This window comes from Medicago truncatula, chromosome 4 (genome assembly GCF_003473485.1).
Source record: "Medicago truncatula cultivar Jemalong A17 chromosome 4, MtrunA17r5.0-ANR, whole genome shotgun sequence".
Classification (NCBI taxonomy): domain Eukaryota; kingdom Viridiplantae; phylum Streptophyta; class Magnoliopsida; order Fabales; family Fabaceae; genus Medicago; species Medicago truncatula.
Genome location: NC_053045.1, coordinates 63,042,950 through 63,068,891, shown reverse-complemented (window position 1 = coordinate 63,068,891; position 25,942 = coordinate 63,042,950). Strand labels below are relative to the sequence as shown.

Genomic DNA, 25,942 nt, shown 5'->3' with positions numbered 1-25,942 from the left:
TTTTTTAATGTAGTAGTTAACATTTTGTCTTTAACATACAGGGATCTCATAATTTATAGTATTTTCGGTAATTTACAAAGAAGGTTACTAGACCCTACTAATAAAATTGTGATTAAAGACTCCAAGTTTTCATTTTCATTGTTTTGAATCCGGCTGTTCATGTTTTAGGGACAATGCTGTACAATCACAACGATTTCTTTTCCTACAAGATTACCTTCCAAAAGATTTCTTCCGATCTCAATTATAAACCAAAACAAAGCTTATCCTACGCATTTGTTGGCTTCAAATATAAATAATTACTGTTTGTCAACGAAGGTCGACTCAGTTGATAAGTGTGAGAGTTTTTTTTTCCTTCTTAAAATTCAAAGTAGGGAATTGAAATGTAACCAGGGAAACAAGGACTAGTACTCGTAGAAATTGGATTTCTTGCTGTCTCATGGTTCACACATTCAAAACACCGGTGACTATTTGATCAAGATTGAGAGAAAAACTTACTTGTAACCCCTATGTATCTTGCACCACTACATCTGGGGATTTCTTAATCATTACATGCCAAAAGAAGCACACGTTTTTATGGAAAATAAAACATGTAAAGACAGAGTGATTCAATTTGGAACACGGTTTTGTTTCTGTGGGTTACACTTTGCTTTGTTGTATTAAAAATCATTACTTAAAAAAAAAAACGATAATAAATTTGGAAAACATCTTATCAAATCATGAAATTAATTTCTTTCCTTGCAAGCTTAGAGAAAAAACATATTCCTCTGTGTTTTCACAACAACATATAGCAGAACAAAGCCATTGATTGAATATTTGTGTTTTTCTCTCTAGGCCTTTTCTTGAGTTTGGAACTTTTTCGAGTGTGATTTGTCTGATCACTGATCAATACTTGTTTTCTGTTTTGGATATTTGATTCTGGTTCACGATGGCTGTGGAGAATCCTTTGGAGGTTGAAAATGTCTTCAGAGAAGATTTTCCGGTGGGTATGCGTGTTCTGGCTGTTGATGACGATCAAACTTGTCTCAAACTGTTGGAGAAGTTTCTTCTTATGTGCAAGTATAATGGTTCGTTTCCATTTTTTCTTCTTTCTTTCAGTCAATTCATTTCTGCATTGATGATTCTTTGATGTTTTCCCGGTACTATTCTCCTCTCATGCAGTGGTGTAAACTTATAATTGGAACTATCTTTGATACAGAAACCCTTTTTTTAATCGGGGCAAATGTTACTTGTTAGTAATTTAGTGATGATTATATTAGTTTTTAGAGTTTGAACCACGACATATTGGTTATAACTTATAAGCTTTGTAGTCGGTGTCTAGCGTGTGCTAGTATCCAACACCGACACATCTTACATTCAATCACTTTTGTTTTCTCAATATTTTCGATGTGATGTCACAATATTTTCCCAATTTTTGGTTTATTTCATGTATAAATAAGTAAGCTTTTATGTTTAGCCACCCTAATAATATATGTTGAACTACCCAAACAAGTATATTTGCCAAAAATTTAGTAGAAACATAAAAGATAAAAAATTATTATTTGATTGGAAATTGTATTTCTCGTGTTTTGACACTTCCGGTCTTTGTAACAAATACATAGAGAACTTTGCTAGCAATAAAAATGGTAAGACAAAAGTCGGAAATAAAAATAGAGGATGAGTTTCTTGCAAATAATTCAGTTGTTTTGATTGGAAAAGACATTGCTAGTCTGTTTGGTACAAATTATGAATGAATATGATTTTTTGAAGTGTTGTTGAATTCAACTTTCCTAAATACTGTTTTCTCATTTTCTATTATTCTATGCTGCTCTAATTTGCATTTAAAATAAGTAAAAATTATTGCAAATTTCTTTGAGGACACTTTATTTGTTCGCTTGTATAGTATTGTAATCTAATTGTATATGTACATATACACACACATCAGTTGACAATTTTCTTGATTTTAGATACAGAAATTCATTCTTTTGCGAGACAGCGGTATTTTCTGTTCTCATAAAGTTGAAATTTTAAATCTTGTAAAGATCACTACTATTTTATTGGGATGAAACATTAGTGTTGGAAGTGGGAACTAGAAGCCTCACTATTTTTATTAAACGTTTGCTATTAGTGGGTGAATTGACGGTCCTTTATAACACAGGAAGCCTTTTTATTTTAAATGTCTCTCACTGAATCACTACTTTGATTCTTGGTTGTTGCAGTTACTACAACTACGAAACCTGTGGAAGCGCTAGAATTGTTGAGGGAAAAAAGAGATATGTTTGACCTTGTAATTAGTGATGTAAGCATGCCAGAAATGGATGGATTCAAGCTCCTTGAGCAAGTTGGACTTGAAATAGACCTACCCTTCATCAGTAAGCTCACATACCTTTGTTTTAGCATGTTTATTATTCAGCTAACTAAGATTCACTTCTTATATTCAGATAGTGTCTTTAAGTGATGATTTTTTTTTGTGTGATATAGTGTTGTCAGGAAATGATGATAGAGAGAGGGTGATGAAAGGTGTGATGAAAGGCGCTTGCGACTATCTAGTGAAACCAATCCGATTGGAAGAGCTTAAGAACATATGGCAACATGTAGTGAGAAAGAAGATTGAAAGCAAGGATCGGAATAAAGGTATCATTACTGATGGGATATGTAGTCAAGACACCTCATCTGAAAATATTGCTAACAGGAATAAAACCCGTGGACAAAAAATAAAGGAACAAAGTGAAGATGAAGAAGAGGAAGAAGAAGAAGCAGAAGAAGATAATGATGAGGAACGCTCGACTCGGAAGAAGCCTCGTTTAGTTTGGGATGATGAACTGCATAAAAAATTTGTATCTATAGTTAGTCAACTCGGCCTTGATAGTGAGTTTATGTGACAATCATTTTTTTTTTCTTTTGTTACTTTGCTAATTTGATTGACTTTAAAACATGGAATCTTTAACAAGACCATTTGATGATTGAAACTTACATATGGATATTATTGTTCCTAACATGTACTTTCTTCAACTGTTATTGCAGAGGCTTATCCTAAGAAGATATGTGACTTGATGAATGTTGAAGGGCTTACAAGGGAAAATGTAGCTAGCCATTTGCAGGTACAAACTATAATTTCTTCTTTTGTCAAAAAAATTCATACTAGTTTATCATTAAAATATTTTATCACCACCTTTTTGCAAATACCGTCGAAGTTAAAAGGGATACTTTACTTTTAAACATATGCTTGTATGCAAATAATGGTGTGAAAGTTTTTTATATCCGTTATTCATTGAAATTTCAACAATCTCCTTTATGAAACATAAGAGTGAAAACTACGTGTAAGCTCGTTCTCGTTTTCAATTGCAGAAATACAAACTTAGTCTCAAAAGACCATCTAAACAGGCTAGAGTAGATGCTGCATTAGATCCTCACCTACAAAAGAATTCAGTAGCTGGATATGGAGATTTTTGTACCTTACCTGGATCAAGAAGAATCTTAAGCAGCACATTGCCAACATATGCATCTAGTAACATGTTTTGTCGGTTGAACGCACCATCTGGCTTGAACTTGAGAGGAATGAGTTCTTCTGCACTAGTCCCTCCACTTCAGTCTCAAAACATTCCCAGTTACAAGCAGCCATTGTTTTTTGCAAGTGAAAGCTCGAGTGCTTTAAAGGGTGTTCGAACGTCAGTGGAAATTAACCAATTTCAGCAGAACATTTACCCACCTGGTAACATGAAATTAAGTCCAATTGATGATTCAAGTGCATTTACAGATTCTTCTGGCTTCCAAGACATCAGAGCTAATGTTAATAATGCAAATAGTTTTCTTTCTTGCATCTCAAGCAATCACCTACAAACACATAATTCAAGAGCATTCATAAATCACCCATCTGTTGGAGGTCCTGCTATGGAACAAAAATCTTTTAACCCTGCTACAAGTGGTTCCTATAACTTTGCTTCCAATCCTTCTCCATTGAGTGAGGATTTTAATAATGATCAAATATCTCACAATAGCTTAAAGTTTGCCTCACTCAGTTCTCAATTTAAGAAAAATCCAGATGATTTTTCTTCGATACGCGTCATTGATGTTCCTTTAGAGGAAACGATGCAATGTCAAGATGGATTACTTGGGAGTGTTGTAACGGCTTCATGTTACACGCATCAGCAAAATGTGGGTTCTTCCTTCAACAATACCTTGGATTCTTCTAATGCAGACACAAGTTCCATGGTCCATAGTGTACCCCAAACTATTAGTCCATTAATCACTCAGATGCCTGTAGTTGAAAAATTCTATTCAGACGAAAGAACTATGGAATCAAATGGTGATTGCTTTTTTGAGCAATTGCTTGATGTAGATGGATTCGTTCAGAATAGTTCTTTGCCTTGGATGACACAATAAGTGAAGCGGTTGAGCAGGTATGCACGAATTAAAATATTCATGTGTTTTGTCTTAGAAAGGTCCATACTGATTTCTTTTTTAATTTTGTGAAATTATGTTTATGATTCAGGATTAAAATGAAACGTAGTTGATAGATGGAGAAATGCAATTTGATCTTACCATGTTGGATCATGCATATGAATCCTTCTGATTTACCAAGAACCTATGAGTATCAAATTCGTGAAAGTTACCCGTCTTGAAGCCATTTTATCGAGTATAACCAATAGTTTGGATTTATATTCAAATTCTGTTTCTTGCACCTCAAGACTATTTGGACGTGATTTTGCTGAAGCTACAAATCATAGCTTATCTGCGTATGAATAATCATAAGTTAGAAGAGATTTCACTTAAGGATTTATAAATTTTATATATAAACTATTTTCTTAGTCATTGAGTTGCCTCTCCCTCTTCATATATATTTATGATTTATGACTGGTACTGCTTTAGAGATTATTTTTGGAAAGCTACTCTTTGAAATTGTTTTTAGAGTTTTTATAAATTCTTATTTTTTTAATATTAAATTGTAACAAACGGATAAAATACTCTTTGAAATGATTTTTTTTTATTTTAAAAAATGATTTTTTTCCTTAAAAGAGCTACAACAAGCGGCCTCAAACTGCCCGTTTGTTACAGATTACAATAAAACTGATTTCGAAGCCAAATCAAACATACTGTTAGTTTGCAGTAAATTGCTTCTTTTTTCTTTTTTTTTTTGAGGAAAAGATGCTTATAGCATTTCATTAATGATAATAGATTCAATACAATCGGGTACTTCCTAATATATTGTGGGACTAGCTGTTAAAGTGGCTTCACCGGCGAGAACGTGGGCAGCCACATTTGCTTGTATCCGACTAAACTCCACCCTAGAGTTTGCAAATGAGGAAGAAAAAAGATTCTGACATGCTATAATGACTTGGCCAAACTCTGTTGCATCATGGCGGTGAGAATTAAAAGCATCTGCAGTTACCTTGGAGTCGACCATAAAATCCACACCATCGAATTGCATGTCTGCTAACCATTGCAATGCATGAAACAAACCAAGAGCTTCCCCAACATCAACAGAGTACTTTATAGGAAAACTCATAGTTTGAGCAAGGATAAAGGTGCCATCTTCATCGCGTAAACAGGCCCCAATACCTGTACGGTTCCAAGAGGAAGAGAAGAAGCGTCAATGTTACACTTTACTCTACCGGGTTGTGGTTTCTGCCACAGAGAAGGACTTGCTGACGGTGGATGCACATGCCGAGACTGTGATTGTAGGAGCTGCTGAGAGGTGCCTCTGGCATGTTCTGACCTGTTCTGCATAGATGAAGGCTGAGACTGAGGTTGCGCTGACAGCCATTCGTCCATTAAGTGTCGAGCCCGGATCAAAAACATGAACACACAGCTCTTGTTCGTTTTGCCAAAATTTAAGGTTACGGTGTTTCCAAAGGCTCCATAACACTGCCGCCATGCGCTGTTTAAGCAGTAAATTGCTTTTATCTACTATAAATTCAGCATAAGAATGAGGTAAGGATATTCCCACCATGAAGGAACGAGATCATGTATGGTATTATGGAAACAGATCATGTATTTAGCTAATCTTAAAGTCACTTTTAAACTCAATGTAAGGATGAAACATTATTAGAAAGTTTAAACAAGAATTTTTTATCGAGCCGTGTTAACTAATTGTGGTAAAAATGCTTCTTTCCAATATTCAAAGTTTAAGGTAGAAGTAGAATAGCAAGGTTGTTGGTGGTGCTGTGCTGAGTTACTTGTGGCCAAGTCCCACATCGTTGGATGGAAACAACAGACACCAGAGACTTAAGTATAAATAAAGTGCTTTGAACAACGACCATTACATAGCGTTCTCAGCCTATCCTTTGAAGGAACATTTTTTTAAAACTTGAATGTGGAATTTTGTTTTGAAAATTGTTCAATCAATTTTTTTAATGCAAAATTCTACATTAAAGTACGATCAGAGTACTTATTAGTTTTAGCATGGCTCCAAATCCAATAATTATTTTTTTTAGGAAAACAGTTTTTAGGGGCATATGGCTTCAACGTTTATTATTTCTTTTGCTTCAGTCCTCTATTTAGAGGGTTTTAAGTGCGAGAAATACTTAGTTAGGCACAAACACTAAATATTACATGTTAGGCACACACGTAAAACTAAAAAAATTAACAAGAAAAGGATTGAAGTGGTATCAATTGATGTGTTTGTGTTTAAATTTTGTGTCAATGCTTGTGTTTATACAAGACCATCTCTATGTATATAAATTTTCATAAAAATTTACGTTTTAACGTTAGTATTTCAGGCACTTGGCATTTTTCAATGTTAAAGAACAATGTTGTATTGCACTTAAAAAAAATGAATTTCTTAATTTCCTTTGGGGGAGTTTTCAGTTCGTGAAATCTTTTCTGTTACACTTAGATTACATTGCTCTCATATGGTTGATATAAGTTATAACAGCTGATTTAGTTTTACTAGCTGAGAAACGGGTTTGGATTCTCCTGCTGTCTATATGGTTATTCAAATATTGTGGTTGAATTGTGTATGTATAACCCAAGTATGTATGCCCAAATATTTACAAAGGTCGTAGCGTCAACTAAGGAAGGAAGAAATCAATGCTAAAAATGACAAGAGCAATTGCCGCCTTATACTGTGGAGGCCGAGAAAATGCAAAGACAGCAAAAAGTCAGTCACTTCTTGTTCCTTTGACAGTGGGAAATCTGTATGAGTTGTGAGGGTGCGTCTCAAAATGTTCTAGAAAGCTAAGAGCCTTTAATTTGGTGGGGGTACTTGCAAAGATTTCATAGCAACAGACAACTGTTGCATCTCTTACAACTTCATGTTGTGTTTGGTTTGATGCGCTATGGCGTCAAAGACACCTTCATTGTGTTTGGAAGCCAAATCAAAGACGATTTTAGTATGGAATGGATTGCAATGACTTCAAGTCACAAAATGGGTAAGGATCTTTTAGTTCTAGATGGAAATTGATTCTCACATGTTAAAAACGGCATAGTCATTGCAGTACGTCAATCAGACCAAGTCATCAAACAACTCACAGTGTCAGTTGATTTCCCAATCCAATTTACCATATTAAATATTTATCCAATTGAGTGAATGTGTGGTATATTGACGTGAGGTAATACATGTTAAGAGTGCTTCATTGGATAAAATATTACCTAAAATTCGATTTTGTAAGGATTAAATTACAAACAGATACAATATTCTCTAGAGTGATTTGTTTTTTAAGAAAAGTGGTTTTTTGTCCTTAAAAAAGCTACAACAAATGACCTCAATCGGCCGGTTTGTTATGGATTACAATAGAACTGATTTGGAAGCCAAATCAAACACACTCATAGTTTGTGGTGAATCTTAGCCAAATCAAACTGATTTGAATTGCTTTTAAATTCAACATAATGAGTATGACTACAAGTCAGAGAATGAGGTAGGGATGTTCTAGTTCTAGATGGAAATGGATTCTCTCAGGATCTTTTGCGTTGCTTCAATGCCAAGTCTATTTAGAGGGTTTTAAGTGCACTCGGTGCGGTTTAAGGTTAGTATTTCAGGCACTTAGTATTTTTCAATGTTAAATGTTAAAGAACAATGTTGTATTGCACTTCAAAAAAAATTAAATAATGAATTTCTTGATTTCCCTTGGGGGAGTTTTTAGTTCATTAAATCTTTTATGTTACACTTAGATAGATTACATTGCTTTCATATGGTTGATATAACAGCTGCTTTGTTTTACTAGCTGAGAAACGGGTTTGGATTCTCCTGCTGTCTATAATGGTTATTCAAATATTTTGGTTGAATTGTGTATGTATAACCTAAGTATGTATGTCCACATATTTACAAATGTCGTAGCGTCAACTAAGCAAGGAAGAAACCGATGAGTCTTGAAATATTCTAGTAAGCTAATATTTGGTGGGGGAACTTGTAGATATTTCTGAGCAACAACTGATTTGGCCTGACATGCTTCCAACACACCTTCAGTATGTTTGGAAGCCAAATCAAACACAGTTTGCAGTGAATTGCTATAATGTACTCTAAGTTCAATATAATTAGTGTGACTACAAGGCAGAGAATGAGGCAAGGATGTTCTATAAACCAAATGCAGAGCAAAACCACAATTCAACCAAAGAATAAATAAGATAAAGAGAGTAAAGAAAAAGATAACAACACCAAGAAATTGTTGACCCAGTTCGGTCCAACTTGACTTAATCTGGAGGAGAGATTGATCCCTCCAATCCACTATCAATGAGTTCTTACAAAGAGATACAAATGGGTTACAAGAAATTAGCTTCAACAAGCTCACAAAAAACAACCCTAATTTCTACCCATTTTCCCAATCTCACCAATGAACAAGACACTCATGATTTTCACTCTCCCAAGGTGTTTACAATTGTTTCCCAACTCTAGAATCTAACCCCCAAAAGAGAACCAACCCTTAGCCTTTGATTTCACTAAGGATCTTCTCTTTTGGTTTCACGAGACTCACCCAAGTTTCTCACAAAAGACTCTACACTCATGTGTTTCCCAACCCCATGAATCTTCTCCAAAAGGCACCAACCCTTTTCATAAGAGCCCCCTCTTTTGGTTCTCCAAGATTCACATTTTGAAGCTTTGAACCTCACCCAAAGACCCTCAACCTTTAGTATCTAAAACCCTAAAAGTTCCCTCCTTTGGTTTCCATGAGATTCACTAAGCTTACCCAACAAATGAGTCAAAGAATGCATATGTAGTGTTCAGATCCGGGCAAAATTGTGTCACAGTTGGTGCGTACGACCCAAGGTACGATCAACCTTATCCTGAAAACGTGTCCAACAAGCCGAAAATCGTGTCACGTTTTCCCAAAATCGTGTCACGATTGGACACCCTGCAAACCATGCTCACTGCCTTCAAAAATCGTGACATGATTGCCAAATCGTGTCACGTTTCTTCACTTTCTCCAAAATCATTTTTGAGGCACCTTGACTCTAAAATGATGATGATGCTAATTTAACCATCAACCACCATTCTCCTTTACCTTTCCCTTGCATCCAACTACACCAAGTAGTTCCACAAGCTTCCAAGTCTTATTCCTTGAATCCAACTACACTAGGATTTTAGGTAGTTCCACAAGACTACACCATAACTTCTTCGGCCCCCGGAGTGATCAAACCCGTCCTCCCGAAGATTCACTTTCCTCCAATTACCCTTGGTCTTTTAGGTAATCACACAAGCAACACCATACATTCTTCAACCCCGGGAATGCCTCCCGTACTCTTGAAGAATTCACATGCTCACAACTAGAGCATAACACCCAAGGCCTCCATAGTCGTACCATTCTCGGTGTCACTAACTCCACCTCAAGTTGAGCTTTCTCTACCTCAACTTCCAAATGTGTACACACACTATGCTTTCACCTTGTCACTCCACCTTAAAGGTTGATCACGAGTATTATTCACACCGCCTCTCCAAGCTGAACTTACCCATTGGGAACACACACATCACCGCCATGACACCACCATCATGACCTCCTCTCTTTACACTTAACCTTCTTTGATTGTGCTAGGTTGACCAACATCACCGTCTCAACCTTCAATGCTTCCATACACTTCTATTGAACCATGCTTGTTTCCATCTCCAAGATGTAACCTTTGGTACCCATGGTGCACACTTGACAAACTTCTCCCCTTGCCCCACAGTGGGCGCCAATTGTTGTGAATTCGGTCAATTCCAAACTTCACATCAATGAAATTTATATTCGTGGAGCAAGTATCAATGACAACCAACAACCAAAATAAACCACAAGCAATAACAACAATATAGACCTAGGTTCTCTAAGGATTATATTGCTTGTGGTTTATGTGATATTGAGGGGAAGAGGCCAATTGAGTAGCCTGCTGAGTTTCTCGTGGTGTTGGCTTATGTGATGCACCACCAATTAAGTTTAACTTTTATCCTTTCTTCTTGGCTTCTTGCTTCAATGGCCACATACTACTCAAATTGTCCCAATAAAATGTTAAATGTTGTCTTGCATTTGGAAATGAACTGTCTGAAGCTACAACTGCAAATCGTAGTTATGGATGGTCGCAAGTTAAAAGTGGTCAAAGTTTGCAACCTTTTTTTCTATAAACGCCATGTTTATAAACTTATGCTAACCTTTTGGAGTCATCCCTTTTGTATTTCAACCTAGCAAATTGTTTAGGTAAATAAATTATAGTTAAAAATCAAGTAGTTATCTTGTACAGTTAATTTTGTCCAGCAAAAAAAATCTTGTGCGGTTAATGCTTATTTATCAGAAAGAAATGGATTGGACTGCCGATGGAAACTATGGCATCAACATTGATTATTTTGTAATGGCAAGTGCAACAATTTTAGTTGCATGATTGGAAGTGCATTCAACTACATCAACCTCACGGTAGGAGAATATTTAACCACGATTATTAAGAAGCTATAAACCCTTGCTTCAAACAAACCAATGCAAATAACTGTCTCAGTTGGCAGACATAACTGTAAGCAAACTTAACAGAAGATAACCATGCTACTATCCATTTGGCCATCTAAACACAATTCAAGTGAAACGAACTTGACGAATTCATGAATAATCATTTCTTTCCCATGTCGCTAAATAACACTTCCATTATAATTTCTTCAAACTGGCCAATTCCTGATAAGTAGCACCAGGATTTCTTTTCTATTACTATTACCATCACAAAGAAATAGAGCTTGAGTGTTTGTATACATAACACATGTTTGTCTAACATTCACATTCACATGGAATTAGCTATAGCCTACATGTTCCTTGATCAGATTGATCAGAACAGATGGAGTTCTTCACATGATCTCTCTTACATACTAAGTAGTTGGTGATGCCAATTAAGACATGAATTTCTTAATTTCACTTGGGGGGGATTTCAATTCATTAAATTTTTTATGTACACTTAGATTATATTGCTTTCATATGGTTGATATGATATGACAGCTGACTTAGTTTTACTGGCTGAGAAACGGGTTTTGATTCTCCTGCCGTCTATACTGGTTATTTAAATATTGTTGTTGAATTGTGTATGTAATACCTAAGTATATCCACATATTTGCAAGTGTCATAGCATCAACTAAGGAAGGAAGAAATCAATGCTGATAAGGACAAGAGCAATTGCTGCCTTAAATTGTCAGGCTGGGACAATGCAACCGAAATCATAAAGATTAAACATAGTACAAATAAAAGCTAATGATATGCACAGCTGTATATCATTAGCTAATACTGTCAAGTGTCAACGGAACACGGAGGTAGTCACTTGCATCTTTCTATTGAAATCAAAGACTGCATGAAATTCAACTATATAAATTCAGTGATTTCTTGTTCCTTTGACAGTGGGGAATCGAGCAATGTTCTAGAAAGCTAAAAGCATAAAATTTGGTGGGGCTACTTGTAGAGATTTCATAAGCAACAACTGTTGCATCTCCTACAACTTCATATTGTTTTTGGTTTGACGCGCTATAGCGTCGAAGACACCTCCATCGTGTTTGGAAGCCAAATCAAAGACACTCATAGTATAGAGTGGATTGCGATGATTACAAGTCACAAAATGGGTAAGAATTTTCTAGTTCTAGATGGAAATGGATTCTGTAATGCTAAAATGACATAGTCATTGCAGTAAGTCAAGAAGTTCAATTGAATGAAGATTAAGCCATGAAACTCACAGTTTCAGTTGATTTTCCAATCCAACTTACCGCACTAAATATTAATCCAATTGAGTGAATGTGTGGTATTGTTACATAAGGTAATACATGTTAAGAGTTCTACGTTGGATAAAATATGACCGAAAAGTTGGTTTTGTAAGGCTTAAGTTAATCCCAACCCAAATTCTGAGACTCGGTATAAATGACAAACACTTCAAGTTGAACGAAGTCTCCAAAATATAACACTCAAATAAACAAAGGGAAAAAACACAACATCAAAATGGTACATGCACATAATAACCAATAATTAGTGAAATTGCATCATTCAATGGGAACAAAATTATCCATCAATCATCTCTACACTAACAGAAAAAAATATTGAACCATTCGACAATTTCTGATACAACAAGCTCAAAGCATCAAATGCACAGTTGTACACATAATCTGAAGGAACATAAACAAACATACTCAAATACAATAACCAATAATTAGTGAAATTGCATCATTCAATTGGAACAAATTATCCATCATCAGTATCCTAAGAGAAAAAATAATTGCATCATTCTACATTTTCTGATACAACAAGCTCAAAGCATCAAATGTACACTTGTATTGTACACATAATCTGAGGGAACATAAACATAAATAAACATGCTCAAATACAATAAAACAAAATCCACATTGTAACATAATTATAAAATCATAAAACAAATACACAAACAAGATTGAAAAAACTTATCTATAGAACAGCACTACCCTGTTCCTGTTCTTCAAGCTTCTTAATATGTGCCTTAAGAACCATAATAAGTTCTCTAGCAGGAGCTTGAATGGTAGTAACCAAAGCAGAAGAAGGACTTTTCAATGAACCCAACAAATTAGCATAAATCTCGCCACGTGTCGGCAATGTTTCAAGTTTCTTAAACTCATCAGGACCATAAAATTTCCCTTCAAAAACAGCACCAGTAAAATCATTTTCTTCAAGCTTCTTCTCTTTCTGAAAATCTCTATAAGGCTTAATAGCAGAGGGAATCTCTTCAGTATGAACAAACAACCACACATTCATACCTGTCATACATGGCTTCAACGTCTCCCATTGTGTTCCTTCAAGTGCTTTATAAACCAACGTGTTCTTCGCAACAACGAGTTTCGTTGTTTCAGGAAGAGTTTTTCGAAGTTCTTGAAATTGTTTTACGGTGAAGCCTTTGTAGTTGATTCCGGCGAGGAGGTAACAGTTTTCAAGTTGTTCTTTTACGGTTTCAACTGTTTCTTCTTTCTTTGTGCGTGAAATTGCGGCGTTGATGGATAAACGGTGGGTTTTGGAAATGGGTCTATGTTTGTATGATGTGGGTGGGTTGAATGGGTTAATGGGTCGGGTTAGGATTTGAAAAGATTGGGTTTTGGTGGATGGAAGAGAGAAGCTGAGTAGAGTTGCAGTAGCTTCCATGGTGATGATGGAAATGGAAGATGAAGAAAACTGAAAATGGGATAAAAGGGTTGGTTTGATTCATATTGGCTTATCTTATCCCTTTGTTTCTTTGGTTTTTCATCAATCACAATGGGGGCAATATGGTACTTTGCAATGGGTTTCAAATTTATTTTATTTTTTCAACTTTACTTATTTTTTAAATACTTGTATTAACTACTCAATAATATTAATTACTACCTCCGTCCCTAATTATAAGACCGTTTTGAAAGAAAAAAAAATTGTCCCTTTTTATAAGACTCATTTTCTATTTCCAACTACATTAATTATTTCTTTACATACATGCCCTTATTTATTATACATTTTTTTTCAATCAACAATAAATAACATGTTGAAAACATAAATCAACACTCTCTTAAAAGATAAAATTGTAAAAATAATAGTAATTACAAACATATTTAATAAAAATATTCACTCTCTTAATTCCCGTTATTTTTTTAAAAGGGTCCTATAATTAGGGACGGAGGTAGTATTCAATAACTTGTCTTCGTGACCTAAGCTTAGTTGGTATGGATTTATTTTTTAAATACTTTAGAAGTCTATTAACTATTCAATAATTTATTTTCGTGATCTTAGCTCGGTTGGTATGAACAATGCATAATATATGCAAGATCTAGGATTCAAAACCCGGCCACCAAAAAAAAAAAAACTATTCAATAATTTTGAAATTGGTTTCTAAACTAAATAAAATTATAATTAGGTTAATAAATTAGTAAATAATTTATAGTTAGATTTATGAACAAGGTTTTAGTTGAGTACTTAATTTTTTAAAAGGAAATGTTAACTTATGCTCTTGAGACATAAGTTTAGAAACTAAACATAGAAATATTTTCTTGAAAATTGTGCATTCAATGTATAAAAATCTTAAATTTTATCTTTTCAATACAAAAGTTATATTTTAATTCTCTTTTTAGCTTTTTAACTTGTATCCTTAAGACACGAAGAGTTAGCATGACTCTTTTCTAAATAATGTGTAATTGAGCTTGTATATTTTAAAATAATTTGTGCAAAGGTCTCTAAACTTGTTGGTAATTGTGAATTTTATTATAAATTATTAGAGTTTAAGAATCATTTGTAGACTTATTGCATTTTTGTTATGTGTATTTCACCAAAATTGCAATTATGCTTGACTTAGTCTAGTTAATTGTGATTGTAATTATTTAGCAGAATTTGAGTTTGATTTTTAGTTGTAATAATTTTCGATCATATTTTACTTACCTCTGGTCGAACTATATTTGAATGACTCGTTTTTCCTTAAAACGAGATGTTAACACCAAAAACATTAATAATTACATTAACAGATTTTTAATCCTCAAAGAAAATGACTAATTAATTGAACGTATTTCCAACAAGTTTTTTTTTTTTAAGGAAATGTTTGTAGTATTTCATTAGATTTTAATTCACAAATACACAGTGCCAAGGCATGAGCGATTTGATTGGTTTTTCTCCGACTAAACTCGACAAGAGAGTTTTTAAAAGCAAAATTACAATGATGTCTACATTCATACATGATTTTATCAAACTCAGTAATAACATTGCTTCCTTTCTGTAAATAATTCATCACCTTCATTGAGTCAAGAATAAAATCCATGTTATGAGAAACAACAACAAGGCTGTGAGGAACGATCCTGGTTCAGTTAATGTGCAGGCACGTGATGAGAAACAACGTTTAGCTGTGAGTATTCAGGAACAGGCGAAGAAAGTGCAGGTGAACCAGAATGTTGTTTCTTTCTATTTTACAAATATTCCTCTTGATATATCATATGTTTCATTGAGACAAGGTTTTGAGGTATGTGGTATATTGGAGGATGTTTACTTGGCACGTAAACGTAATGTTAATGGTGGTGCGTTTGGTTTTGTTCGTTATGGCAAAGTGAAGGATGTAGAGAAGCTCTTGAAGGCTTTGAACAATGTCTGGTTTGGAGATTGGAAGGTGGTGGCTAAGGTGGCGAGTTTTGGTAGGAATGGAGGTGGTAGGGGTGAAGGCAGTGTTAGGGGAGAGGGAGAAAAAATTAATGAGGGAGATAAAGAATTAGAGGGAGAAAAAAGAGAGCTGGGGGGAAGGAAGGTTGTTGACGGAGAGGCTCAAGGTGAAGGGAGGAGTAAGGGGCTTGAGGGAGATGTAGCTGCGAGAGGAGGGGTGGTTAGTAGAGAAGAAGCTGAGGCAAGGGTGGAGAAGAGGGTGAATGTGAGAGAACCGGTTGGTGCGAAGGTGGTTGTGGGAGAGGCTGCGAAGATCCACATTCCTAAATATACCTCCAAGGATCAGGATGTTTTATGGGCTAGTAGGGGATGGTTGCTACGGTTTTGAATGGAGATGCGATCCCTGTGTTGCAGCGACGTATTTTTGATGCGGGCTTTGAGAATTTAGACATAATTCCTTTGGGAGCTGATAAGGTCTTATTGAGAACTGAAGATGATAGTGATGTTAACTTATTGTTGGCTGAAGCATCGGAATTTTTTGCAAATTTTTTTTCTAATATTATGAACTGGAGGAAAGATATGGTGGTTCGCGAAAGAGGAGCTTGGGTGAGGATCTATGGGGTGCCGTTACAAGCGTGGAACTTGGATTTTTTCAAACTTTGTGTCTTTGACTATGGTCGTTTGTTGAAATTGGATGATTCCACTCTGGAAAAAATCCGGTTTGATTATGCTCGGGTTCTTATTTCTACGCCTTCTGTGGATTTAGTTATTTCAGATGCAAAGGTGATGATAGATGGAGCTATTTATGAACTTAAAATTGTGGAGGAGGGAGGGTTTTCGTTGGGTGAAGATGCTTGCTTATCGGAGGATGAGGAGGTTAAAGAAGAGGAGGATATGGAGGATGAGAGAAATATTGGGGATTTACATGTTGATGGTGAGGTTGATAATTTGATGAAGCATCTATCAGAGGAATGGCAGAAGGAGCAGCAGGACCTTCAGGTTCATAAGGTTATTCCTATTAACGATTTTCCTTCACTTGTTGAGAGTCCGGTGGTGGGTACTAAAGAGGTGTCGAAGGGTGTTACGGAGGTTTCCTCTCAAAATCCTTGCGCAGCTCAAACAGTTCCTTTACAACAAGCTAACAACAAGGTTGTTTTGGAGGATGATATCGCACGAGCTGATTTGGATCGAATTTCTTGTAGTGGTGCTAAGAGGAAGAAGCATCGTACGTCTTCATGTCATGTCCTCCTAGTCGGGTCCATACTGTATCGGCAGGTCCGTGGAGTTGGGAATGGGCACGTCAACATAAGGAGTTGGTGATTGGAGATGCAGCACCTGTTGAAATTTTAGACTTTAACAAACAGACTTCTAGTGCTATTAAAGTCACGAGAAAGAAGGGTAATAGTTCTTTTCGGCACTGTGCAATGAATTTGAAGCGTATTGCGAGGTTATCAGAGGAAGACCGTAAGGTTGTTTTGCGTGCCTTGCGCAAGAAGAAAAGGAGACATAAGGTGGTGTCAGATACTCATGTTAATAAGGTAAATTCGCCGGTTAGCTCTTCTGTTAATGATTCACAGTCATCTGTTAATTACGACTGGTCGAGTTGGTTAGTACTTCATGGTAATAGCAAGGCTTTATCGGATGATGTTAGGGGGATGGGAAAGTTAGTGGGGGTGAATTTTCAAGGGGATATTCAAAATAGGTTTGATGTGTTGTCAGGTGTTGGAAGAAAAAATAAAGAGGTTGATGGTGGAGAGAGGTAAGGCCGAGGGTTGGGATGAGGAGGTAAGGGTGTTTGTGGTGTTGTGGAGTGGGTAGTGTTAATGAAGATTATTCCTTGGAATGTTAGGGGCTTGGGTGGGTTTGAAAAGAGAAGGGAAGTGAGTAACTTGGTGAGGGAGAAAAATCCGTTTATCTTATGTTTACAAGAATCTAAATTATCTGTTGTAAATGATTTTGTGTGTAAAGGCCTATGGACTGATAACCGTGTTGATTTTTCTTATCAACCTTCGAGTGGGGCTTCAGGAGGTTTAATAACTCTTTGGAATTGTGAAGAGGTTGTGGTGTGGTCTTCGTTTAATTTTGATCATGTGTTAGGAATTCAAGGCCAGTTTGTGAAGACGGGTGACAAGTTTACTATTCTAAATGTGTATGCCCCGTGTGATGTTAACCGACAACAATCTCTTTGGCAAAATATTTCAGCTCGTTTGACGTCGCTGTTGGACGAGAATGTTTGTGTGTGTGGAGACTTTAATGCGGTTCGATGTCCCGAGGAACGAAGAAGAGTGGGCAACGCTGTGAACTATGCTGGTAGTGCAAGTTTTAATGCTATGATTGATGATAACGGCCTTATAGATTTACCGCTTCGGGGTCGTAGGTTCACTTGGTATCGAGGTGATGGGAGGTCGATGAGTCAGATTGATAGGTTCTTGCTGTCAGAAAATTGGAGTTTGTCGTGGCCTAATTGTTTTCAGATGGCTACGTCGAGAGGTTTGTCAGATCATTGTCCTCTCATGTTGTGTGTTGATGATGCAAATTGGGGGCCAAAACCGGTTCGTATGTTAAAATGTTGGGAGAAATTCACTGGTTATAAATCTTTTGTTTGTGAGACCTGGAATTCGTATCAGTTTGAAGGTTGGGGCGGTTTCGTGTTGAGAGAAAAACTAAAGTTGATTAAAAGGGACTTATCGGTGTGGCATAGGACTCACACGAATAATTTACCAGCTAGGATATCGGTGTTGAAGGATCGTATTGGGTTTATTGAAGTGAAGGGAGAGTCTTCGTCTTTGTTGGAGGATGAAATTGCCGAACTGCATGGTCTCTCTGAGGAAGTGTCCGCTCTTTCTAGGGTTAATTCTAGTATTTGTTGGCAACAATCTCGTCTGCAATGGTTATGTGAAGGGGATGCTAATTCTAAATTCTTTCATAATATTATGTCTTCTCGGAGACGCCGGAATACTATCCCATTCTTTTTGGTCAACGGTGTTTTAGTGGAAGGGGTTCAAGATGTTAGGGCAGCGGTGTTTGAACATTTTTCTTCTCATTATCAAGCTCGTAGAGTTCATCGGCCACGTATGGATGGTTTAGTTTTTCGATCTCTTGCTGTTCGCGAGGGGTTAGATTTGATCAAGCTTTTTACTGTTGTGGAGGTGAAGAATGCTGTGTGGGATTGCGAAAGTTTTAAAAGCCCTGGGCCTGATGGTATTTCTTTTGGTTTCTTAAAAGATTTTTGGGATTTGTTGAAGGGTGATGTGATGCGTTTTTTGGTGGAATTTCATAGAAATGGGAAGTTGGCTAAAGGGATAAATAGTACATTCATTGCACTTATTCCTAAGGTGGATAATCCTCAAAGTCTTAATGATTTTCGGCCCATTTCATTGGTTGGTAGTATGTATAAGATTTTGGCGAAGGTCCTTGCAAATAGACTTCGTTTGGTCATTGGCTCTGTTATTTCTGACGCTCAGTCGGCTTTCATTAAAGGTCGCCAGATTCTTGATGGGATATTGATTGCAAATGAAGTTGTTGATGATGCTTACAAACGTAAAAAGGAATTGCTTCTTTTTAAGGTTGATTTTGAGAAAGCTTACGACTCCATTGATTGGTCTTTTTTGGAGGAAGTGATGGTGAAGATGGGGTTCCCAACACTTTGGCGTAAATGGATTAAAGAGTGTGTGGGGACCGCTACAGCCTCGGTGTTGGTCAATGGCTCTCCAACAAATGAGTTCTCTTTAGGAAGGGGGTTGAGGCAAGGGGATCCCCTGTCACCTTTCTTGTTTCTCTTGGTGGCTGAAGGTTTCAACGTGCTTATGGAGGCTATGGTTGCTAAAAGGCTTTTTCATGGCTATAGTGTGGGTAGTCATGACCCTTTGTTGGTGTCCCATCTGCAATTTGCGGACGATACTTTAATTTTATGCGAAAAATCGTGGGCTAATATCCGTGCTTTGCGCGCTATTTTATTGATTTTTGAAGAACTCTCTGGTCTTAAGGTCAATTTTTCTAAGAGCCTTTTGGTAGGGGGTTCATGTTCCGGGTTCTTGGTTGGCTGAAGCATCGTTGGTTTTGAATTGTAAGGTTGGTTCTATTCCTTTCATGTATCTCGGGTTGCCTATTGGAGGGAATGCTAGTCGGTTGGTGTTTTGGAAACCTCTCATTAATCGTATTAACTCTAGATTGTCGGGTTGGAAGTCGAAACACTTGTCTTTGGGTGGCCGTCTGGTTTTACTGAAGTTTGTCCTATCGTCCCTTCCTGTTTATGCTCTTTGTTTTTTCAAGGCTCCGTCAGGTATTGTTTCCTCTATTGAATCTATTTTTAATAATTTTTTTTTTTTTTGGGGGGGGGGGGGGGGAGTGCAGATCACCGCAAAATTATTTGGGTAGACTGGAAATCTGTTTGTCGGAGTCAGGAGGTTGGAGGTTTGGGGGTTAGGAGAATAAAAGAGTTTAATTTAGCATTGTTAGGGAAGTGGTGTTGGCGGGTGTTGGTAGATAGGGATAGCTTATGGTTTAGGTGTTGGTGGCGCGAAATGGGTTGGAGGACGGTTTGTTGAGAGTTGGAGGGAGAGACGGCTCTGCTTGGTGGCGGAACATAGCGGGTTTACGTTCGGAGGGTTGGTTTTGTAATAATGTTAGTCGTTTGTTGGGTGATGGTAACAATGTTTTATTTTGGACTGATATTTGGTTTGGAGAGTTGTCGTTACGTGATAGGTTTAGTAGGCTGTATGAGTTATCTTTATTTAAGGGAGAATCTGTGGCAGCAATGAGAGCTTTAGGATGGGATGAGGAGGGTGAGGCGTGGAGGTGGAGGCGTCGGTTGTTCGTGTGGGAGGAGGAGTCGGTGGTGGAGCTTAGGCTTTTACTTCACAATGTTTCTTTACAGGCACATCAAAAGGACAGGTGGCTTTAGAAGGCTGATTCTTCTTCTTCTTACACAGTTCAGAGTGCTTACAAAATGATTCTAGCTCAGACCCCGTTAGACCAGGTGTCAGAAATGCCTTCTTTTTGGCACAAGGACGTCCCGTTGAAGGTGGTGCTTTTTGTGTGGCGTTTGTTTCGTGATCGGTTGCCTACGAAGGTTAATCTTCACAAGCATCAAGTTTTAGATGTTGAAGCTCAATTTTGTGCTGCTGATTGGGGTTTTCTTGAAACATCCAATCATTTATTTCTTCACTGTATTTTTTCTGGTTCGGTTTGGAATGTAATTGTTAATTGGTTAGGCGTTATTACAGTTATGCCTAATGATGTTCAAGGGCACTTTATTCAATTCAGTCTTTTAGGTGGTGTCTCTAAGTCCAAGCAATCTATTCTACAGGTGATTTGGTTTGCAACAATGTGGGAGATTTGGAAGGAAAGAAATAATAGGATTTTTAATGCAAAGGTTAGTTCTGTTATACAGGTGGTGGACAAGATTAAATTGTTGACTTTCAAGTGGTTAAATGTGAAGTTTGTAACTCTTCCCTTTAATTATCATGGTTGGTGGCTTAGTCCGTTTACTTTACTAGGCATAGGCTAAGGGCAGATTGGTGTTGTTTTGTTTTGTTTTGGTTTGTGGTGCTCGCAATCTGGAGTTTTGTAACATTCTTACTTTGTTCTTCTTTTGAGGTTTTTATTCCTTTGCACACCTTGTGCTAGGAAGACCTCGGGTGTGTTAATATATTTCATTTTAGTTTCTTAAAAAAAAAATCCATGTTATATACCTGAAGATCTGACACCCACAATATAGCATGATAAAGTCCGAATAACTCCTCCTCCAACGTCCACGAAGTACAATAGAGAGTGCCACAAGGTTTTTGCAAGCACAAAACATTCATTGTAGTCATGAATGCACGTAACAAGTTAAACATCAAGTTCTCACATTGTGCATTTCTCTTTTTTTCATTCTATGTGTTGATAAGACCCGAAAAATTTCATCTGATGTATACATAATTATTTTATTTAAATTTCATAAAAAAAAAATAAAAAAAAAATATGTTAACCTCATTATCTATAACATAATTAATGCCACTTTTTTATTTTTACGAAATTAGTGGTCGAAATTTACTTATGTTTATAAATTTAATTAATGTCTGTTTTATTTTTATTTTTTAGTGATGTATGGGAAAATATTTATTTTATGATACTATAAGTACTAACATTAACACGTCCGTCTTTTCGTTGTTATTGATAAAAAAAATAAAAGATAAATAAATAAATACAATGAGAGGAAAATATTGTATGTATAATTAGTTGATGATAATAAATTCTTAGTCATTGGATTCGTTCTTAAACCGCTACTAAGGATGTTTATATCAAGTAGCAAGAGGTTTTGGGGAGAAAATTAATATAAACAAACATGAGATGATATTCAAATAACTAATAAGGATTTCTATTCGTCAAAAAATAACTCTAATAAGGATGTTTTCCGTTGTTAAAGCGATTCATATCTTTATCTTTATAATTTTTAGTTTTGAAAACAACTTATGAAAAAAAAAACTCTCGAAGGAATTAGGGATTTGAAACAAGTACATGTTGGTGTATTATGCCGCTACATCACAGATGATTATGATGTTAACTCAACTTCCCTTCCCCCTTAAAACACGGCTGCACTTTCTCTCCCCTTAGTAAATGTTGATTGACCACTCTCCCCGCATCTGGCAATTCCAAATCCCTCTTCTTTATTGCTCCCCCTCAGTTCTCACACACTCCTCTCTCTTTTTCAGTTTATTTTTCGTCCTTACCCCCTTCATTCTTTACATGTCAATCTAATATCCCTCATTCACTCCATCTCTTTTACTTACAAGAACAAATATGATATTTCATAATCACGATCTCAATTTCAATTCCTCCCTCATCTCTCCAAAATCCTTTTATCTCCTCTTCTTTTTTGTCATGAAGATGAATGTTATTAGGGTTCAAGAGTTTTAGATTTTTTTGAATACGAGGTCATTCCAAGTGATTACTAGACATCGACCCGTGCTAGTAATAATTGACAATGAAGTAAAAAATAATATAAAAGTGCAATGGCATAGTTGATTTTATAATGATACATCTCATATTAATGTTCAAAAAAGAAATCCTCTCATATTTTTCTTTAATGGATCCTCACAGACCACAAATCAAACCTGCACAAAAGAAACTAAAATATCGTCAGAACTCCCAATTTAAAATAGCAAATCCTTTCAATGGTCGTTGCAAATGTTCAACAATTTTGCAACCGAACTAATGTTCAACACTTTCAATCTCAAAAGCAACCAAACTTAATTGAACGAACAACAAATTTCAATAATCATTTAGAATATTCATATGAAAAGTCCACACATACAACAATTTTGCCGACTTAATGGCGGAACAGTCTGATCCTTCAATTATGCTTAAAACATCATGCAATGCAAAACCAAAATTCAATTATGCAAAATAAAAGATTAACCACCCCTTGTTCATTTTGAAACCGTCACCAACAACAATATCATTCTATACACCAGTATAGTTGAGTTAGTTCAAGTGGTTCTCAAGAGAACAATCCAATTTGAGCTTCATAAGCAATTCGATTTTTCCTGCAACTTCATTCCCATAACACAATAAATTGATATACATTTTGCTCAAACATATAATTAATGAACCACCATATCACAACATAAATTAGAATACATAAATAAGAATATATAATTAAGAAGACGTAGATAAGAAGACATAAATAAGAAGACATCTTTTTCATTAAACTACTATTAAACTATAAGAAAACACGTAACACAGTGAATTTTCATCTAGCTAGAGCTGTATTGCATTATACAAAATTATACATCATAAGGAAATAATAAAGTGATTGTAATCCAGTAAAGTAAGAAAAAACTCATTGTATTCCCAAGCAAGGTTGCTTATATAAGAAAGCTAAAGCTATCATCAGAAAGTGCATTTACTGTTTTCTCTATTTCTTTCTTAACAGCCATCCTTCTACCAAAATCAAAGGCTTCCATACTCTATATGAGCATCACTTTTTGGAGATATTGAGCAACCTATCAATATATCAATTCACTCACCTGTCACATTTCCAAAAAACAATAAGATAAACAACAAACTTGTTTGAATTAGAACAAATATGAAATAAAATAAAATAAAAAGATTTGTGCATCACAATTTAAAAAAGGTATGGCAGTGAGAAACAGAACATATTGATTCAAATGAGCTAAAAAAATAAATAAATTAGAATCCATTACTCATGAAAAATGCCTAAATTCTTTATCTCAAAATCTATCATTCGTACGACCAAAATATTTATCGATCTGAAAAGTCGATGCTAAAGAGAAATTACAAAAGTAATAATTAGAAAATAGAGATATAAATCGGTGTCAGAAGAAAACCTAGAAAATGAGATATTTCTTCATCATGATGGTGTGTTGGGAAGGAAGAGAATTGAAGAGATAGTGGGAGAAGAACAAATGATCAGGAAATAGAATGGAAAAAGAAAGGATTTGCATCGGACGGAAACTGCATCATAAAAATAGGACATTTTGGTATTATGGAATGGAAATTGTTGCTAATTGGCTTCAAATTTGTGGTTTGGAAGAATAGAGAAGTCGTGACACGATTTCATCAACGTGTCACGATTTTCGGGCAGCGAGCATGGTTTTTCAGGATGCTCAATCGTGTCACAATTTTGGGAAAACGTGACACGATTTTCAACTTGCTGGGCACGTTTTTCGGATAAGGTTGGTCGTACCTTGGATCGTACGCACCAATCGTGTCACGATTTGGACAAACGTGACACGATTTTGACAGCTGAAGACTACTATATAAGTGTTCTTGTGCAGATTTTGGAGGAGAGCTTGAAGAGAGAGAAACTTGGATTACAAAGGAGGTAACTTTAGGGTTGAGTGTCTTTGTAGTGAGAATCTCTTGGGTTGGAAGTTGTAAACACTATGGGTAGTGAGATTTCACCATTGGAAGGATCAAAAAGCTTTCTTTTTTGTGTTTTCTCTTAGGATTCATTGAGTGTGGATGACACAAAATGGGTAGAAATTAGGTATTGTTCTTGTGTAAGCTTATAAGCTAATTTCTTATAACTATTTTGTAACATTTTCATCATAGTTGATTGAAGGGCTGCTCTCTCCCCAGACTAGGTCATATTGGACCGAACTGGGTCAACAATCTTGGTGTGTTTGTTCCTTTCTTTCATTGCTTATCTTTATTACTTTGATTATGCTTGTGGTGTTGCTCTACACTTAGATCTATGTCTGTTTTTTTGTTGTTGTTGCTTGGAGACACTTTATCTATTGATTACCACTTCCTTTGCTCCACACATCTTTGTTATTCATTGGTGTGATTTTGTCTGAATTCACAACAGAAATAATAGGAGTGATTGCTGTTTTTTTTGTTATGGATAAGAATAGGAGGATTTGTTTATTTGTTTAGTAAAATTAAGGAGAAAAATTATGAGTGATTTGTTCATTTTGATTTTCATAACAATTAACATTTTGATTAAATTAAATAGGATTAATATAGTAAAATTAAGCAAAGAAATTAGGTTAAATCTAAGCCAAAATTTTGCGTTCGGATTAGCTTTAAGGAATAAGAGATATAGTTTTTTGGCTTATTAGATCGTTTGGTCCCTTATTTAATTTCATATTTTCATTTTGGTCCACAATTAATAAAAATGGTGTTTTAGTCCCTTACGTTTTCCTCCGTTTGCCAAATAAATCATGACTGTTAAGTTTAACTCCAAATAACTATGTGGTCCACCGTAGACCTTATTAATTTTTTAATTTAAACCGTTTGATTTTTTTAAAGAGAATACTACCATTGGATTATGCAGTCTACTTTATCTAATGGTGAACCAACACCGCCAAATTTTATTTCATTTTCTTCATCTTCTTCATAATTCAACAACACCATCATCATCACTCATGAACAAGCAAGAAAAAATTCCAGAAACAAAAATCAAAAGAAACATCACATGATTAACCTCTCTCTTTCAAATTTCAATTTCTTATTCTTTGTTCCAAAATCAAGTAAAACCACCAGCTTCATCGGTAACACCACCAGCTCACAATCCAAATCAGATCATAAGGTGCACAATCATCAAAGAATGCATCACACCACTCAAATGCGTCGCTCCCACAACCGTCACTCCTCTTTACAAATCACTCCCGTTTTCCACCACCGAAAACTAACACCATCATCATCTCCGGCCACGGCTCCGATTCCGGCCACACCATTGATTAAAGTCACAGACCCTCTCATTCAGAGCTTCTTCTACAACCTTCTTCTCTAAAATCCCCCATTCCCGATTCCACCCTTTCTCCACAAACCCCCAAATCGATAACTCCGTTAGCCCCATTTTCATTCCGCCGTTACGAAACCCCAATTCCTCCACCGTGTTCTCAACTCCGTCAAACAACTCTAATATGAATTAGAACTCCTAATGGGTTGGAATTAGAGTTCCTGAAAAGAACTCTGATTATAATGTTCCCTTGAGTGAATTAGTTTTATCCTTCTGAACTCTATCGTAA

At 36.0% G+C, this 25,942-nt stretch overlaps 2 protein-coding genes across 2 annotated transcripts; one reads left to right on the top strand and one right to left on the bottom strand.

Annotated features, from left to right (window-relative positions):
- The first annotated feature begins 925 nt into the window (after positions 1–925).
- Positions 926–4,359, top strand: LOC11438630 (two-component response regulator ARR12). The gene is made up of 6 exons (XM_024781168.2): positions 926–1,064; positions 2,196–2,348; positions 2,458–2,610; positions 2,785–2,844; positions 3,001–3,077; positions 3,325–4,359. The coding sequence occupies exons 1-6, from the start codon at positions 926–928 to the stop codon at positions 4,357–4,359; spliced, it is 1,617 nt and encodes a 538-aa protein (XP_024636936.1).
- An 8,164-nt stretch (positions 4,360–12,523) lies between these two features.
- On the bottom strand, positions 12,524–13,568 carry LOC11442695 (50S ribosomal protein L10, chloroplastic). The gene has a single exon (XM_003610331.4). The coding sequence runs from the start codon at positions 13,497–13,499 to the stop codon at positions 12,795–12,797; it is 705 nt and encodes a 234-aa protein (XP_003610379.1). The 5' UTR covers positions 13,500–13,568; the 3' UTR covers positions 12,524–12,794.
- Between the last annotated feature and the right edge of the window lie 12,374 nt (positions 13,569–25,942).

What these genes read in the sequence shown, in the direction of transcription:
- LOC11438630 (XM_024781168.2), top strand. Translation starts at nt 926, where the DNA reads ATGGCTGTGGAGAATCCTTTGGAGGTTGAAAATGTCTTCAGAGAAGAT. An exon ending in AATAGACCTACCCTTCATCA is followed by an intron (nt 2,349 to 2,457) that starts GTAAGCTCACAT and finishes TGTGTGATATAG; the next exon opens with TGTTGTCAGGAAATGATGAT. An exon ending in ATGTAGCTAGCCATTTGCAG is followed by an intron (nt 3,078 to 3,324) that starts GTACAAACTATA and finishes TTTCAATTGCAG; the next exon opens with AAATACAAACTTAGTCTCAA.
- LOC11442695 (XM_003610331.4), bottom strand. Translation starts at nt 13,499, where the DNA reads ATGGAAGCTACTGCAACTCTACTCAGCTTCTCTCTTCCATCCACCAAA.